At 38.6% G+C, this 15562-nt stretch overlaps 1 protein-coding gene across 1 annotated transcript; it reads left to right on the top strand.

Annotated features, from left to right (window-relative positions):
- The first annotated feature begins 14691 nt into the window (after positions 1–14691).
- LOC126755746 (LIM domain-binding protein 3-like) lies at positions 14692–15562 on the top strand. Its single transcript, XM_050468488.1, has 4 exons — positions 14692–14708; positions 14771–14843; positions 15018–15197; positions 15266–15562. The coding sequence occupies exons 1-4, from the start codon at positions 14692–14694 to the stop codon at positions 15509–15511; spliced, it is 516 nt and encodes a 171-aa protein (XP_050324445.1). The 3' UTR covers positions 15512–15562.

Here is a 15562-nt window from a genome sequence, read left to right as displayed (position 1 = left end):
CGAACTTGATGATTTTGATGCATTAAAGACAACTCTTACCTTTGTGGTTTTTTTGTCTGGCTTTATTACTGCATGATGTGGCAGTTAAAAAGTATTGGATTTACTTTTTATAATTTTTTCGCCAGGGCTGACTTCCTCCATGTGATTTAAATGGAGGTATTCTTCTAAAACCCTATCGTATTCTGGTTTTAGCTCGCCTTTTTTAAGTAGGTTTTTTTCCATACTTAAAAACTGTTGGATAGCAGAGGTACGAGAATGACCTAAGGCGAGTGTGTGGGGAAATTCTGGCTTTAGTGGTAGTCGTACGACGTACCGGCCATTATCTAATCGAGTAGTTGTGGATTTGTAAAAATCCTCACAATATCGATCTTCTGGGGTTGTGATTGATATGGGGGAAGTTCTTCTAACTCCCAAAATTTCTTCAGTTGAGTATTGAGGTACTCGTTTGAGATTTCCTCAACTTGAGTTGTCATTGTTGTGACTGGTTCCGCAACTAGTCCGCTTAGGACCCATCCGAAAATGGTATTTTGCGCCAGAAGTGTTTTGTAATTTTCTCAACACCTTCGAGAATAATTTGAGGTATGAGATCGCTGCCTAATAGAATATCTATTTGAGCGGGAGTGTTGCAGTTGGGGTCTGCTAACTTAAGGTGTGAAACCTTTTGCCAATGCTTGCTATTTATATGATAGCTTGGAAGCATGTTTGTTAGTTGCGGTAAGACAATAGCTTCTGCTTGAATGCGCTTATCCGCTTGGGGGGAAATAAGGGTAATGGGACAGATTTTGTTTGAGTTTTGTACTACTCTTCCGCCCATTCCCGTAATTTCAAAATGAGCTAGTTTTGTTGGCAGTTGTAGCCTACTTTGTGCCCTTGACGCTATAAAAGATCGTTGAGATCCTTGGTCTATTAAGGCTCTAAGTTTAAACAGTTCTCCTCGGTGCTCGATGGAGACCACTGCTGTGGGTAATAATACACTGCTTTGGTTTTCGCTGTGTAGCGTCTGAGTTTTTAAAGCCTTTGAGCAGCATGGTGCTTCTTGGCAATTTTCTGAATTTTGTAAGTCGGGATTTGCTGTTGCAACTAATCCCGCAGCTCTTTTAACATTAGCGTTATTTTGAGCGAAGCTGGAAAAATTTGTAATGTGAAGCATTGAGTTATGTCGTTTATGGCAATAAACGCAATTAAATTTGCTTTCACAATCTTTGAGCGCATGCGCATGAGACAAACAATTGGTACAAAGTTTTTTTGTTCTTACGAAATTGTTTCTTTCGTTAATGTTTAGTTTTTTAAATTTCTCGCAAGATTTCAGCCTGTGCCCTCCTTTACACAGTTCGCATGACGTATGTTTATTTTGTTCGGATGTGAACGCTTGTGTTTTGAAAAAACTACGATTTAAGTTGTTGTTGTTACTCGCTTGGGGTCTACTGAAGCTTCGATTTAGGTCGTGTTGAACGTTTTTAGTTCTGACCATTTTTTTATCTACCCTTTCTGCAATTTCGTATTGGGTAGTTAAGAAATCGTTCATTTGTTGCCACGTTGGGCACTTTCTTCGTGATGAGAGCGATTGCTCCCACAGAAGTAACGATTTTTCTGGTAATGCGGATGTGCATATATTCACCAGAATGGGGTCCCAATTGTCTGTGGGAATATTCTGTGTCGCTAGAACCGACAAGCAATTTGAAACAGTGGATTGAAGTTTTATAAATTCTTCACTTGTTTCTTTTTGAATTTTTGGTAAATTCATTAATATTGTGACTTGTTTGTCGACTAATATTCTTTCGTTTTCGTAACGAGCTTTTAGAGCTTCCCAAGCATAATTGAAATTTTCGTCATTAAGAGCGAACTGTTTGACTAATACCCCTGCTTGACCTTTTGTTTTGTATCGGAGGTGATACAATTTTTGTGCATTAGATAATTTAGGATGGTTTATGTAAACGGCTGTGAACATGTCCCGGAAGGACGGCCATTGTTCATAACCACCATGAAAAATTTCAGTGTCACAGGCGGGCACCTTGAGGTGGATGCCTGAACTCGCCTCTTGGCTTTGCACTTGTGGCAGCTCTACTCTCGGTTGTGGAGTAGGTGCAATTGCTTTTATTAATCTCAATTGATCGGAGATCATAGCTCTCGTTTCCTCGTACTGGTCTAAGCAGTGTTCATATTTGGAGTATGCTGAAGATTTGAAGTTTTCAGGTAAATCTGATTCGTCAGATTCTACAATTGCGTCATACGCAGCTTGGAGACGTGTCCAGAAATTGCTTAGATTTTCTTTTTTGATTTCTAATACCGATTCAGAATTATCTTGAATCGGTGAAGAAGAAAACCGAGTGCAGTATCGAATTAGACTGTCACTCTCAGCAATAAATTTAGTATATGAAATATCTTTCAGCTTTTTTTGCTTTGTAGCACCTTGCTTTGAGCGTGTAGCATCAGCAGGTGTACATGGGCTCTTTTCTTCTGAAATCATTTTTTGTACTTTTAAATATTGTGTTGATTTAGATTCCTTAGAATCTCCGTTCATTTAGATAATGTGATAATATTGAAATATATGTATATATGAGAAAAGAAAAATTCTCTCAGTGTACTTTTGATAACAATAAGTACGCGTGAAATCTTTAAGATAAAAAGGTTTTTTTTTTTTTTTGTTGTATACGCAATGTATCAAATAGCGAACGCGTATTTCTTTTTACTTTTTCCCGGTGCTTATGTATTTAGCTACTAGTTTGCTCTTGTTTTTGTTTTTTATTTTATTTAATGTTTCGTACTCGTTAGCAAATACTTGCGTATACGAGCGATAATGCAAAAAGGAGAAAAAGGTTGATGACCTTTGTATCTATATAAGTTTGCACAATATGTGCGTGTTTATGTGCATACGTAAGATGCAAAAATTTATTTTTTTGTTTTGTTTTGTTTGCAATCCTGCTTGCTTGTGCTTTAACAAGAACAAGGGGTATTGCTGGACAGGTGCCGATTTGGTCTTTGAATATAAGTAAGTGTGTGTAAATACTTGAAAATGGCAATACGTATTTAATTGCTTTTTCTTTCTACCAACTCTTAAAAAATTTTTTTGCTTTATTTCGACCGTAAAATTTTTTTTTTTTTTTTTTTAATTAGCAAATTTTAAATTTTTAGTAAATTAAAATTTCGCATTTACCGCTTTATTTTTTCGGAATTTTGAAAAATTTGTGAAATTTTTAATTTAGTTTTGTACTCTATGTACGTTGTATATACCGGCATAGGCAAATTGTATGCCGTATGTATGTATGTATATAATATTCGCCGTACGGATAACGCGGGAATAGAGAATCGGTGAAGTGCAGGTATGCACTTTTGGTTAATATGTAAAAAAGTTATGCTGTTTATACATACATGTGGGTGTATGTCGCATTAATGTTTCTCACTTTGCTTCGGAATGTAAGGTATGTACATATAAAAGTGATGACTATTGGCATATATGTATGTTTGGTTTTGTTATTTTTTTTTTTTTGTTTTCTCTTTTTGAATTTCGCAATTGCCTTAGCTTATTTTTTGCGCAATCCTGCTTATACTGTTGAGTATAAGGGGTATTGCCGGAAAATGTTGTCAAGTGAATACTTGAAATTTTTATTTTTATTTATTTGTAATGTTGTGTGTTTAGATACACAAATATAAGCATAAGTAGGCCTTTTATCAGATATGTATATGCCAGTATATATACAATTATATATATATATATATATATATATTATACCATATACTGTTCATACATATATTTGGATGTACATATGTAATGTACCAAACTGTTTTCGGTTTCCCGGAAACAACCGTAAGTTCGGACAGTTTGGTAGCAACCGTTCTATTAAAATTTACCGGATCGCATACAGTTTTTATAGAGATCAACTGTAACTTTCAACATACATATATGCAAATAAGTTCAAATAATTTAAAATAATAAATGGAGTTGATACACTCACTTTGCGCCGCTTCAAGGGACTTTGAGGGCTTTATATGCGGTTAAAAAGAGGGCGGGGGGGCTTTTATATGCCACTGCGTTTAATCTGCTTCCTGTCCGTTTCCTTTCCTTTTTTGGTGCTTGTTCCGTGGTTGTAGACTTTCCTCTCGTTGCTTGGCTTTCCTTCGTTGGTTTTTATTTAAATTGAAATTATTTGATAAATTATTTCGCGCCCGATTTTTCGTATATATTTTTTTTTGATTTTTAGCACTTTATTGTATGTACATGTATTTATATGTTGCTGTGTTTTTTTTTTTATAACTGCACACACAGTTAAGTTTTGTTATTATTGTAATATTTTTTTTATTTTTTGTTTTTTGGTTTTGATTTGGGAATCTCCCCACGGAACCGTTTTTTTCTAACTGGTGTTTTTTTGTTTTTTTTTTTTTTATATATGTATATGTATACCGCAACTTTTTATTTTAATATATATTTTTTTTTGAAATTTTTTTGGTTTATATATACATATGTATGTGTATGTATATGTGAATGCACCACTTTTTCTTTTTTATAAAATATTTTTTTTCTTGATATTTTGCATAGTATATAAGTATGTATGTGTATCTGTCACCGCACCTTTTTTTCTTTTTATATATATTTTTTTTGAAAAAGAAAACAATTTTTTTTTGTATATTTAAACGTATATGTCACTTTTTAATTATTTTGCCGCTTGAAACTTTATTTTTTTTTTCTTTCCAATAGTGCCTTTCTTAGCGGCTCGAAGGACCAATGTTTAAAGTAGAAATATTTAAGCATATGCCCACTTCACTTTTGTCTTTTGACACTTACCACTTCCACTTCTTTAACTAAAATACCCGGTTAATTTATAAGAGCAATTCAAGGTAGATTTAATTTATTTACAAATGTGGAAAATGAGGTTCAAGTTATTTGTAGTTCGATTTTTTAATGTAAAACAATATTGCGGAACTATTAACACTAGTTAATCTTAAGTTAAGCCAATGTGCGGACTATGCTAATATACGAGTATCGAAAAGGCGCGGATCACAGCGACGGTGTATACGACTCATTTGCAGATCAAAAAGAGACTGAAGAAAGACTTGTAAGTTGATCCCCTTTTCACCAGTGTGGTATGTGTTTGCGTGTGTGGATGTCCTCTCGCGTGTGGGTGGTGTTGATGTGTGGGTCGTGTGGAATGTAGCTTCGGTGTGTGTGGTGTATTGATGGTGGTGGTGTAGTCGTGTAGTGGCATTAGAGGGGGGCGGCTTATCTCATTTAGCCACATACAAAGGTTATGTTGAAAATCACTAAAAGTGCGTTAACCGACTAACAAAAAACGTCAGAAACAGTAAATTTTACGGAAGAAATGGCAGAAGAAAGTTGGACCCAGAAGGACCAAAAACCATATCTCAGGAACTACTAGACCGATTTCAATGAAATTCGGTATATAATATTTTCTTAACACCCTGATGACATGTACGAAATATGGGTGAAATCGGTTCACAACCACGCCTTCTTCCAATATAACGCTATTTTGAATTCCATCTGTATAATATATACATTAGGAACCGATGATGATAGCGGAATAAAACTTTACAAAAATACGGTATTTGAAAAATATGTAAATGACGTATAATGAAATCTCGATTATCACTTTATCATGCGAGAGTATAAAATGTTCGGTGACACCCGAACTTAGCCCTTCCTTACTTGTTTTGTTTTGTGTTTTAATTATTTGAATCGTTCAAATTTGTAATTTGCTCTCTTCATTCCGGCTATTAAAAAAAAATTATTGAAAATTATTCAGTAAAAACGTTATGTGTGTTGCACACAAAGCGATCAATTACATATTGAAATTTGTTACGATGCCACGAAGAGGTCGCGCTAATATCAGTTGGCGTTCTTTTTGGCATCAACATACATTGGTAGCCCAAGACACATGACCGAATACCCCCAGGATGTGATGACGTACGTGCGGAATTATGGATTGCGGTCAATCAGGAAGCCATTGTCACGATGTCACAGCACGACTTTTCAAACAACTGTTATGTTGTTTGATGGGACGGACATTGTCTTGAAGCAGGTGCTGTTAGATGCTAGATGTACTCTGTTGAGTGGCAAAAGAGAGGTTTGCCGCACACATACATTCTTCTTTGGATGGTGGTTACATCAGATCAAATTGATGAAATCATTTCGCGGAAATTCCTGATCCAGTATTATACGAAGTGGTGAAAACTAATATGGTTCATAGACCTTGCGGACACTACAATCCCTTTTCGGTTTGTATGTCTGACAATAAATGCTTGAAATACTATTCAAGTGCTTTTCTTTCGGAAAAACAAACTGGAAACGATGGATATCCACTCTATCGGCGTCGCTCACCAGACAACAATGGCAGAACATTCAGCATTCAATTTAGAAGAGTGAATATCGAAGTCGACAATACATGGATAATACCATATTCGTCACTGTTGTCTAACTCACATTCAAAATCCATGTCAATATTGAGTATTGCAGTTTGGTGAAATCGATAAAATACGTTTGTAAGTTCGAACGATTTGCTACTCGGCTTGCACTCCTGCTCTCTGAGAGCACTCGTCAACAACTCGGTATAAGGGAACTGTGGGACGGCATTTCAAACTCCTTACGTACCGCTTCCACCGAAACCATTGGTTTTCGCAAAGTGCAAAAGAACAGCTGGTACGACGAGGAGTGCCGTGTCGCAGCGGAGAGAAAACAGGCTGCCTACCTCGCAACGTTACGATCGACCACAACCCGTGCGGGATGGGATAGATAACGAGAATTGAAGAGGGAAGCGAGACGCATTTGCAGACAGAAGAAGAAAGAGGCTGAAATGCGTGAGTACGAAGAGCTTGATAAGCTGGCCGACAGGGGTAATGCTCGAAAATTCTACAAAAAAATGCGGCGGCTTACAGAAGGTTTCAAGACCGGAGCATACTCTTGTAGAATCCCCAAAGGTGATCTAGTCACTGATGCCCAGAGCATAGTTAAATTATGGAGGGAACACTTCTCCAGCCTGCTGAATGGTAGTGAACGCACAACACCAAGAGAAGGAGAACCCGATTCCCCAATCGATGACGATGGAGCAGACGTTCCATTACCCGACCAAGAAGAAGTTTGAATAGCAATTACCCGCTTGAAGAACAACAAAGCGGCGGGGGCCGATGGATTACCGGCCGAGCTATTTAAACACAGCGGCGAAGAACTGATAAGGAGCATGCATCAGCTTCTTTGTAAAATATGGTTGGACGAAAGCATGCCCAACGATTGCAATTTAAGTGTGCTCTGCCCAATCCATAAAAAGAGAGACCCCACAATCTGCGCCAACTACCGTGGTATAAGCCTCCTCAACATCGCGTATAAGGTTCTATCGAGCGTATTGTGTGAAAGATTAAAGCTCACCGTCAACAAACTGATTGGACCCTATCAGAGTGGCTTTAGACCTGGCAAATCAACAACCGACCAGATATTCACCATGCGCAAAATCTTGGAACAGACCCGTGAAATGAGAATCGACACACACCACCTCTTCGTCGACTTCAAAGCTGCTTTCGACAGCACGAAAAGGAGCTGCCTTTATGCCGCGAAAGACACTCTCCGAGCCTTTCGAAACCAAACTAGGTTTCAGGCAAGGCGACTCCCTATCGTGTGACTTCTTCAACCTGCTGCTGGAGAAAATAATTCGAGCTGCAGAACTTAATCGAAAAGGTACAATCTTTTATAAGAGTGTAAAGCTGCCGGCGTATGCCGGAAGCAAAACAAATGGGTCTGGCAGTGAACGAGGGCAAGACGAAATATCTCCTGTCATCAAACAAACAGTCGTCGCACTCGCTACTTGGCTCTCACGTCACTGTTGACAGTCATAACTTTGAAGTTGTAGATAATTTCGTCTATCTTGGAACCAGCGTAAACACCACCAACAATGTCAACCTGGAAATCTAACGCAGGATAACTCGTGCCAACAGGTGCTACTTCGGACTGAGTAGGCAATTGAGAAGCAAAGTCCTCTCTCTGCGAACAAAAACCAAACTCTATAAGTCACTCATAATTTCCGTCCTGCTATATGGTGCAGAGGCTTGGACGATGACAACAACCGATGAGCCGACGTTGCGGGTTTTCGAGAGAAAAGTCCTGCGAAAGATTTATGGTCCTTTGCGCATTGGCCACGCCGAATATCGCATTCGATGGAACGATGAGCTGTATGAGATATATGACAACATTGACATAGTTCAGCGAATTAAAAAATAGCGGCTAAGCTGGCTAGGTCATGATGTCCGAATGGACGAAAACACTCCAGCTCTGAATCTATTCGACGCAGTACCCGCCGGGGAAAGCAGAGGAAAAGGAAGACCTCCACTACGTTGGAAGGACCAGGTGGAGAAAGACCTGGCTACGCTTGGAATATCCAATTGGCGCCACGTAGCGAAAAGAAGAAACGATTGGCGCGCTTTTGTTAACTCGGCTATAATCGCGTAAGCGGTGTCTACGCCAATGATGTAGAAGAAGAAGTACGTCACCAAAGGAAGGAACATGGCGGTTACTGGTCTTGAACGATACGGTCGATAAGTGAACTGCAATAAAGCGCTTTGTAGGATATTTACTTTTGCAATTCATGAACGTTTTCCGACTGATATGCGTCTCGCAGTTAATTTGGAGAATGGCCAAAGAGCGTATTTCAACCCAGGGAATACATTACAGCCCGTGGAAACACCGACAGCTACAAAATTGAGCTGGACGAGTTTTTTCTCAACTAGCGTCAGTGATCCGTTCGGGAGAACATTGCTCTATTCGGAAATGCCTTGATATACGTCGAATGCATCTTCGACATCCAGGTGTGTTCTCAAATAATGCATTAGGACGAATTTACACAATCCATCCGAAAAACGACGATTGCTTCTACTTTCGGTTGCTATTGATTAATGTACGCGATTCAACTTCATTTGAGTCATTGCGTATTGTGAATGGTACGGTGTGTGCAACTTTTTGAGAAGAAAGCCAGCAATTACATTTGCTGGAACATGATAATCACTGGAATCAAACAACGGATGCGATAGCTACTTCGTATGCAAATGAAGTTCGAACACTTTTTGCGATGATCATTTCGACATATCAGCCTTCAAATCCGCGTCAATTATTGGATACGATTGCCAAAGACATTTTTCATCGTATTCGCTAAGAATTGGAAATGAGTCAATTCCGGTTGATACTTCCGGTGGTTTGATATGAATTCCATCTCCCGTTTAACAATTGACGAAAGATGAACTCATCACGAATGTTCGGACATTGGCCAAATTATCGTAACTACGATCCCTTAATTGCACACGCAATGTTAGCTGCTAAAAATACCGATGTTGTTCACTTAAACTGGAAGATTCAAAGTCAAATTCCGGGAGACTTGCGTTCATACAAATCGATCAATCATCTTAACAATGAAGACGACGCCGTGAATTATCCAGTGAACACGGTCAGATATACGTGCTCACGAGTTGGAAAACCATCTTTTCTGTACATTTACGCACCGCAAAAGAAACCAAAAAATGTTGTTTATCAAGCTTTGTTACATTGGAAAAAAATGAAATGATAAATTCAACTTTCTTTTCATTTCAAAACACATAATTTCACGCAAGACAACGACTGCGGGGTCAGCTAGTACTAATGTATATTTAAATGTGGAATGAATTAAAACTCTGCCTTACTTGAAACCTTGTTTATAAAACTGTAACTACATTTAATTTTAAGATATTGAACACCAATTTGGATTCCATTATCAACATTAGTTGTTCCAATAGATAAAGGCACGCAATACGAAGCTTCTCTATTTGTAATAAAATTGAGTAATAACGGACATGATAATATTATGGACAACACTTTTTTTACAGTCCTGAGATTAATGTGCTTTAAAATTTAAAATTTTTGTTTAAAAATACCGAAAGCCTGCTCTACTCGTATGTGGACTTTTTTTGAGCTAGGATAATAATTAATAGTTCTCTGTTTCCGGTTGAGGTTTCCGTTTTCTCTATATGCAGTCATTAGGAACTTTGAAACAGGGAAAGCAGAGTCTTCTAAAATAATTGCATTCTCAGCCAGCTCAAATTGGCCAGTAGTAAAGCTTTGAATATTGGGCTATTATTCCATACTTTCGCGTCATGGCAACTTCCTGGGTAGCCAATAAATACTTCCAAAAACGAAATTTATTGTTATATATGGCCTAAAGATAATATTTCTTTGAAAGTACTCTGAATAAGTGTATCAACAATAATACTGATTACACATATTTCGCTTATTTTTAGTTCAGAAATCCAAATATTTTGACGCGCAGTTTCGAATAGGCATCATGCAACAGCATCAGCCGGCATAACATCAGCTGAGCAAACTGCGCAAAGTTGCCAAAAATTTCTGGTCTATTTTAGGTCTATTGTGCCTTCTCCCATATCACAAAGACTCTGATAGGCCCAGCATATATTAATATATATTTGGAAACATGGATCCAAGGGCCTTTATCCTGCGTCTGCAGACTGCCATGCAATCAATTAGCGACTGTCCTGAAGTTTCAGGCTCCCTGCCCAAAACCGACAATTAACACAATAAGCTTGATATATAAGTGTTTCTTCAGCTTACAGTGGCCGTGTAGAGTGCGACTATTTGTTTGGAAGTTGGTTACATATTTAAACCTGCTGAGGTTATAAACCCTCTTGGCAATTTGGCATGGCGCATGGCTCGGAGTTAAGGCCAAAATCTGTACTCCTATCTTTTACTTCTTCTTCCTTGCGGAGAAGCTCCTTCATCAGTTCATTCCTCGCTATACCTTTGTGGCCGAGCACCCTGATGATGTGCACTTGATTACGTTCCACTATACTATTCAGCCGTTCTTTGCACTCCTGCACTAGTAACGATTTCATTTTATAGGCAGAGATTGATATAAGTGCCGTTTGACTAGTGCTAGGTATGGTTATATGTTGGATTCAATAGGTTTATCTCTACGCACCGACTTATTGCGAAGACTCCCCTTGTAACCTTGAACTTTTTGACGCGCAGTTTCGCGCAGAACATTTGGTAATGCTGTCCCTTGAGAGAAGAACCAATGATATTACACTACTTAATTATTTCATCCGCTGGGAGAATGGAGTCATGTGAAGAAGTTCACGCAAGTGAGGAAAGTTCTCTGATCGCCATTCTCTTGGGAGTGGCCAGAAACGATTCTTTTACACATGGCTCAAGCAGCTCACGACTTTCGAGCTAAAGTGAGAAGGCGAAACATCCCCTACATAGGGTTGTGCGCTGGGTTTGGGACCCGCCTTTACGTGGCAGGTACTCTACCAATGAAAAATTAACCTGAAAGCGAGGTTCTTCAACATATCGCTGATTTGCGCCCACGTCCCGACTGAAGAGAAGGACGATGTGACCTTCTATGAGCGCTTTGAACGCGCCTATCAGAGCTGCCCCCGCCACGATGTCAAAATCGTGCTTGGCGACTTTAACGCCAGGGTGGGCAAAGAAGGTATCTTTGACGCTACGGTCGGTAAATTCAGCCTCCACGACGAAACATCCCCAAATGGGTTGAGGCTTATCGACTTCGCCGAAATATGGTTATCTGTGATACTAGATTCCAGCACAAGAAAATACATCAAGCTACCTGGCTGTCTCCGGATCGAAAAGCCAACAACCAGATCGATCATGTTGTGATAGACGGAAGACACGTCTCCAGTGTTCTAGACGTGCGTATGCTCCGAGGTCCTAACATCGACTCGGACCACTATCTTGTTGCAGCCAAGATTCGCACCCGCCTCAGTGCAGCAAAAAGCGCTCGTCAACAAATACAAGGAAGGTTCGAGGTCATTGCCCGACCAAGAAGAAGTTCGAATAGCAATTACCCGCTTGAAGAACAACAAAGCGGCGGGGGCCGATGGATTACCGGCCGAGCTATTTAAACACAGCGGCGAAGAACTGATAGGGGCATGCATCAGCTTCTTTGTAAAATATGGTCGGACGAAAGCACGACCAACGATTGGAATTTAAGTGCGCTCTGCCCAATCCACAAAAAGGAGACCCCGCAATCTGCGCCAACTACCGTGGGATAAGCCTCCTCAACATCGCGTATAAGGTTCTATCGAGCGTATTGTGTGAAATATTAAAGCCCACCCTCAACAAACTGATTGGACCTTATCAGTGTGGCTTTAGACCTGGCAAATCAACAACCGACCAGATATTCACCATGCGCCAAATCTTGGAAAAGACCCGTGAAATGAGAATCGACACACACCACCTCTTCGTTGATTTCAAAGCTGCTTTCGACAGCACGAAAAGGAGCTGCCTCTATGCCGCGATGTCTGAATTTGGTATCCCCGCAAAACTAATACGACTGTGTAAACTGACTGAACTGAAAATAGTTCGAGCAGCAGAACTTAATCGAGCAGGTACAATTTTTTATAAGAGTGTACAGCTGCTGGCGTATGCCGATGATATTGATATCACACACACAGCCTCTGGGCGTGCTGTGAATGTCTCTCCCTGGACATAAACTGCAGCCAGGGCGAAGTCTGCTCCTTTCTGTGTTAAAACTATAATTTTCTTATGACTATATGGTATATATGTATGAGTATATCTAAATATTCTAAATCGAGGTATGAAGCTATTTTAACATCGCATTCGGAAATCTAAAAAGTCTTTGCTTTCAAAGAGTTGTAGAATATCTTAGATTTTGTCTCATTTTGATTTATCTCAAAATATGTAATAAGTTTAACTCTACAAGAAATCGCTAAAAATTAAACATACATTTTATTTTATTTCATTAATTTCATATATTTCATATACAAATGGTTTATTATTTCTATGAATATGAATGATGAATATGAATCTGAATATTTTGGTCATCCATAATTGGGCGCCCACAATTGAATCAGTATCTGATAGAACTTCTGCTAAATCAATTTCCTCATCAGTGTCACTCTCCTTAAGTTTGTTAGCCATTGTACATATACAAAGCGCGAACTTTAAACATTCACCAAATCAACGTTTTCGTTTTTTTTTATTTCCTGGATGAGTAATAAATTTATGAAAACGAATACATATGAGAGTGCATCTTCATAATGACCTGTATTCATGACTTTACGCAGAAATGTTGTTGAAAACTGGTCATGGTTGTTTAGATGTTGACGCTGAAGGCTACATACTACTGTCAATAGAATTTTGTAATTTAGTAGAAAGTGATGTGGATCTCATTGCTAATGTTTTTCCGGAATTGCAACAAAATTTGTGTAGTGATCAGTGATTGTGTGCAAGAGCAATATTAGCACCAAGAAATTAAATTGTTAATATGATCAACATTGACATTTTAAAAGAGGTTCAAGGAGAAATGAAGTAATATTTGTCAATGGATACAATTATAGATACGAAACTAAGTACTTCATATCCTGTGGAGTTTTTAAATTCACTTGAACTTTCGGGTGTACCGTCACATAAACTTAAATTGAAGTTAAATGTACCAATAACGCTTATGCGAAATCTAGATGCTCCTAGGCTATGCAAAGGAACAAAGCTTTGGATAACGAAATTGGGACAGAACATACTTGGTGCTACTATTTTAACAGGTGTCGGTAAGGGAAATAGTGTTACAATACCTCGGATACCAATTATTCCCACTGACCTTCCGTTCCAATTTAAAAGGGTTCAGTTTCCCGTCAAGCTTAGCTTTGCTGTTAATATAAACACAAGGACAAACATTACAGGTAGCAGGAGTACAATTTATGTAGCCTGTTCAAGTGTATCTAATGCCCAGAATTTTAAAAATTGTTGATCTCATCCAAGCAATAACATTTAGTTTTGGTGTTTCGCAGACAATGCAGTGCAGCTTGTCTTTCTAAACGAACTCGTGCCTGAAGAGGCGTTTCAGCTGCTCTCAAAACTCTTTGTCGCTGTGCTTGTTGTTGTCTTCTCAGCTCTGCGTGAGCCGAAAATTCTTGATTTCGTGCATCTTTTGCGGCAAGGGCCCGCGATGAATTTTTGGATAGACCAGATTTCCGCTTCCGAAGCATTTTCAAAAAAAGCAGAGTAAGAATTAACATCAGCGAGTAAGATCTAAAATAATAAAGTGATAGGTAACCACAAAAATTACGGATTACCTCAAAAATTTGAATAGCTTTATACTGCATGAAACGACATTAAAAAATAACAATAAATATAGAAAAATTAGAAACAGTTGAAACTTTATTCAATTGAATTAGACATTGTCGTCACCGTCGGTACTACATTGGGACGGTGTTACAGTATTCAGAATTGAAACTTCATTATTGTAATGCTAGATGGCGTTGAAGTAGCTAAATTTGACGACAAACAGTTTTTTATCTTTCGTAAATTTTTTTTTTAATATAATGTACCCTATACTTCTAATACCTTCAAGAGTATATGTACAAAGTTTCATGATGATCGGGTACGCAGTATTCGCAGTATACCAAACTTGCCACGTGGATTCATTATAGATATATACAAGAATGATACTATAATTCTTGATATATATGTACATATACAGCCCTATTCTGAAAAAACCTCTCAACTGAGTTGAGAGGAAAAATTTGAGAGATTTCTTGTGAGTCATATTTTGTGAGGCTATTCTTGCTCAAACCTCATAAGAAAAAAGCTTAAAAAAGTCACCATGTGAGGTAAAAAGCTTTTAGCTGTCAAACAGCTGTTTTAAGAAAAATAAGCAAACAAAAAAATACACAACAATGGATAATCAGCATATGTAAGTAATTTTGCAAATTTTAAATATATATATGTATATACAATAATTTCATATATTCCTAGGCGTATAAAAACGGAAAGGACAACTCAGGAGCAGCTGCAACATTACATAATGTTTTGCAAGCAGCATCCTGAGGTGCAACGTGGGAAGCTAACTCCAACCAACCCTCAAGGGCTGCAAATACTTTGGTCGGAGTTAGCAGATAATTTAAATGCCTTAAGAGGTCCAACTCGGTCGGCAGCCAAGTGGAGGTAGGTAAGTTCATAAATGCTTGTGTATGTTTCACATTATTAAAATATGTTTCCATAGTCATTGATGCATTGTAAACATCAGTTGCGATCGCGAGCGCGCAAACTGAAGGCACATGCGCAAGCGACTGGTGGAGGCCCTCCGATAAATGGAATGAGCAAATTCGAGGAGCAAGCAATTTCAACTTTTGGAGCAGCAGCGGTGGATGGATTGCCGGGTGTTACGACTTTGGGTCACCAAGTAATATTTTAATTTAATATTTGTCGGACTATATATGAGGCAATAATTGGTCCGTTTTATACTTACAGGTTTTGGCGTTGTATTTAAATACAGTCACATCGCCTGCTCCAGCGCCAACACCAACAGTCACATCGCCTGATCCAGCGCTAACACCAACAGTCACATCGCCTGCTCCAGCGCCAACAACAATAGTCGCATCGGCTGCTCCAGCATCCTCGCCAGCAGTCACATCTCCTGCTCCAGCTTTTCCTGCTCTGACTTTAAATTTTTCTTCCTCGCCATCACCTCATTTTTCTTCCTCACCATCACCTTAGATAAGTAATAATAAAAATCTAAAAAAATAAAAAAAATTAAATAAAAATGTA

Source organism: Bactrocera neohumeralis, chromosome 4 (assembly GCF_024586455.1).
Source record: "Bactrocera neohumeralis isolate Rockhampton chromosome 4, APGP_CSIRO_Bneo_wtdbg2-racon-allhic-juicebox.fasta_v2, whole genome shotgun sequence".
In the NCBI taxonomy this organism is placed as follows: domain Eukaryota; kingdom Metazoa; phylum Arthropoda; class Insecta; order Diptera; family Tephritidae; genus Bactrocera; species Bactrocera neohumeralis.
This window is presented reverse-complemented; position numbering and strand designations above follow the sequence as displayed.